The sequence below is a fragment of the Olea europaea genome, unplaced genomic scaffold (genome assembly GCF_002742605.1).
Source record: "Olea europaea var. sylvestris unplaced genomic scaffold, O_europaea_v1 scaffold1849, whole genome shotgun sequence".
In the NCBI taxonomy this organism is placed as follows: Eukaryota; Viridiplantae; Streptophyta; class Magnoliopsida; order Lamiales; family Oleaceae; genus Olea; species Olea europaea.
Window position 1 is genome coordinate 143,492 of NW_019236266.1, and position 3,438 is coordinate 146,929.

At 39.4% G+C, this 3,438-nt stretch overlaps 2 protein-coding genes across 2 annotated transcripts; both read right to left on the reverse strand.

Moving 5' to 3' along the window:
• Positions 1-772: 772 nt before the first annotated feature.
• On the reverse strand, positions 773-1,775 carry LOC111378660 (pentatricopeptide repeat-containing protein At1g08070, chloroplastic-like). Its single transcript, XM_023001890.1, has one exon. It carries the CDS (start codon positions 1,549-1,551, stop codon positions 1,126-1,128), a length of 426 nt encoding a protein of 141 aa, XP_022857658.1. The 5' UTR covers positions 1,552-1,775; the 3' UTR covers positions 773-1,125.
• LOC111378659 (pentatricopeptide repeat-containing protein At4g18840-like) lies at positions 1,549-3,177 on the reverse strand. The gene has a single exon (XM_023001889.1). The coding sequence runs from the start codon at positions 3,112-3,114 to the stop codon at positions 1,579-1,581; it is 1,536 nt and encodes a 511-aa protein (XP_022857657.1). The 5' UTR covers positions 3,115-3,177; the 3' UTR covers positions 1,549-1,578.
• Positions 3,178-3,438: the final 261 nt, after the last annotated feature.

Here is a 3,438-nt window from a genome sequence, read left to right on the forward strand (position 1 = left end):
GCCAAAAAAAAAAAAAAAAAAAAAAAAAAAAAAAAAGAAAGAGGGAGAATTGAGAGAGAGTCACCAACTTGAACAAAGAAAGCAGAAAGGAGAAACCCAGAAACGGCAGCAGCAGTCGGCAATCACGATCTCACGGACTCACTCATGGCAATCGACTTGGCACTGCAGCGGTCGTTGGCACTTGGCTTCGGCGACTCCTCCTCCTTGTGGCGTCGTCGATGCTACCTCTTCTTTGATGGAGTCTGCCTGCCAGTAGCGTCATGTGGATTGGAGAAAGGAGAAGGGAGGAAATGGGTTTGGCAATTGGCACTTAGGCTTCCACCATTTGGGAATTGGACAGAAGGAAGAATTTTGGATTCTTGGCTGCACGATTGACAATGGTTGATAAATTGGACCATTTGTTTATTTCATTTTAGAATTGGGCTAAACAAAAAGAGGCCCAATTGCCCAACAATTACTCACAGTCAATTCACTAAGCCCAAACCCAGAAAAAGAAAAACAGGCTCTTCACTTTCATCTTCGTCTTCTTCAATTCTTCTTCCGAATCGACCGGCTCTGCAACTTCTGCAACGACCTGATTGGCGATTGCTACCAGGCGGTCCTAGCACGTGCGGCAGCACCCTTGGCCAGGTGCTAGCTCCGCGCCTGCCCTATCCCCACCATTGTTACCTCCTCTAAAACCAATATCACCATCACCCACACTATAAAAGATATGAAAACTGATTTGCATATTTAAAATTCCAAATTTCAAATATGTGAACAAACACAACAGTAAGAGGAACTAAAGGTTGGAGATGTAATAGTCCATATTTAAAGTTTGAGGACACGAAAGTAAGAGGCCTTGTTGACAATTATATTTAAATGGTATACATTTAACCTTATCTAATGACATAAACCTTTAACATGCTACTAGACAAAGATACAGGATTCGAATTTCATCATCACTTCTTCATCGGAAAATGTAAATCCCCTCGAGAGTGTCCACTTTTACATAAAGTGGTTCAACAGCACTAAAGACTAAATGTGCAATTTTCCAAATTTCACAAGTCAAACTTGCAACTGACTTTTTGTCAACCAAATGGGCTCTATTCTATCTTTATTTTGCCACTAGTCCTCCATCTTCATCTACCAGAAATCATTGCAAGAACATTGTCCATTCTTAAAATGATGAAATCGCACTCGATCTCTTACAATTATTTCCCTCTTGTACACTTGAGAAATCAGTTTGGCAGCTGTGTGGCAATCCTTGCAGGCCCTCAAGTTCTTCACAATACAAATGGTTGTTCCTGGAGCAGTATTTAGTATTCCAAATGCTATTGCCAGCTTTTCACTGTGGTAACTAAGTGCAGTTTCCTTCTCTTCCTCACTAATATCGAACAAAACTTGTGAGGTGTCAGGCACATGGCCAATCTTCTGAATGATCTTTTCCAGCATCAAATGGATATCATTTATTTGTGGGTGGGACGAATCACCTACTTTAAATTCGTGAACAATGCCATTCAAATTAATCGTGCTGCTTCCTGGGATAGTTTTCATCCCTCTTTCTTTCATTGATTTTCGCAATTTTGCGACATTATCTCATTTCCCTGCCTTTGCATAGATATTTGACAGCAATGCATATCGACCGCTGTTTTCAGGCTCCAATTCAAGCAGGGTTTCCCCGATTTTCTCCGCTAAATCAACATTGCCATGTATCCCGCAAGCACTTAGAAGGGCGCCATAAACAACAGCATTTGGCTTCATTGGCATATGATTTATTAGTCCGACCGCTTCAGTTAATAGTCCCGCCCTACCTAAGAGATCAACGACACATCCATAGTGCTCTAATGTTGGTTTTAGTTCATAAACTTGTTCAATGGAATGGAAATACTCTAGGCCTTTATCAACCAATGCTGTATGAGCACAAGCGTTTAGAAGTGCTGTAAATGTGATATCATTTGGTTTCAAGTTTTGCCTTAACATCTTCACGAAGAGCTCAATTGCATCTTCTGCTCGGCCGTGCATTGCAAGTCCCCCAATCATTGCATTCCAAGAAAAAATTTCTTTATCTTTCATTTTCTCGAAAACTTCCCACGCCAAGTCAATTCGTCCGCATTTAGCATACATATCTACCAAAGAAGTCCCTAATACTGCATCCAATGGAATTGAATTCCTTCTAACATAATCATGAATCCATTTCCCTTGAGCAAGAGCCCCAACATTAGCACAAGCAGCCAGTACACTTGAAAGAACAAATTTACTAGGTTTAATTTCCTCTCCTTGCATTGCATTGAAAACTTCCAAAGCCTCCTTGAAATACCTTCCTTTGCTATAACCATCAATCATTGCACTCCAGGATACCTCATCCTTCTCTGGCATTTCATCGAAATATTTCTTAGCCTCCTCAATCTGTCCATTGTTAGCATAGCCAGAGACCATTGTATTCCAAGAGCCAACATTCTTCTCCTTCATGTCATCAAACAACTCCCTAGCTGATTCGAGATCTCGGGATTTCATACAACCATCAATCATGGCATTGCAGCAAACAACATCTCTTTGTGCACTTTCATCAAACATGTTTTGGGCATCCTCCAGACGTCCCAAAGATGCGTACATCCGAATTCCTGAACTAATTATGTGGCCATCTGCATTAAGACCATGTTTAATGATATGACCATGGAGTTGCATCCCTTCTGCAATAAGTTCCTTTACAATGCAGGCCTTAAACAATGGGGGGTATGTGTACTTATTGGGCCTGGAATCTACACTTACCATCCCAATATAAAAACAGATGGCCTTAAAGAATTCTTTATTATCCACACACCCTTTAATGATACAATTCCATACAAAAACATTTGGATTTTGTACATGTTCCAAAACTCTGATTGAACTCTCTAGGCTGCCCAATCGAGGATTTGCGTAGCATTTCACTAATGTCCCTGCAACATAATGGTCTTGAAAATGATCAGTTTTCAGGATTAAAGCATGAGCCTGCTCGAGGTTTTCCATGGAAGTGCTGCATTTTGTGTTTAGAAAATTCAAGATTGTTTTCTGGGAGATGGGAAAATTCTCAGTCAGGTGGTTTGCTGGTGGGAGATGATAAGGTGGAATCTCTGTTGTGGTGATTGTGCTCATTTTTTCCTATGCCATTGGCACTGGCTGAGGAACATGATAATGTTTTTGCACGTCACAGCTTGGTGGGGGTCCAACTCATGGAATGTTATTGGTAATTGTTTATATGAAAAGAATAAAGTCACTTTCCTCGAGAATATAAATAATCTTTTAGTTATTTAATATGTTCGTTTTTAATATGTTTTGTTATCAACAAATATGAATTACTTGTATTTCAATCATTATTTAATATAAGAATATATTTTAAAAAATGGAAGAAAAATTATATTTTCAACTACATTAATTATATATTTTTAATCTATGCGAAATTGAAACAAACCTATATTT

Bases quoted from the DNA above. Each gene is read 5' to 3' on its own strand.
- LOC111378660 (XM_023001890.1), bottom strand. From the start codon at position 1,551: ATGAAAGAAAGAGGGATGAAAACTATCCCAGGAAGCAGCACGATTAAT.
- LOC111378659 (XM_023001889.1), bottom strand. From the start codon at position 3,114: ATGAGCACAATCACCACAACAGAGATTCCACCTTATCATCTCCCACCA.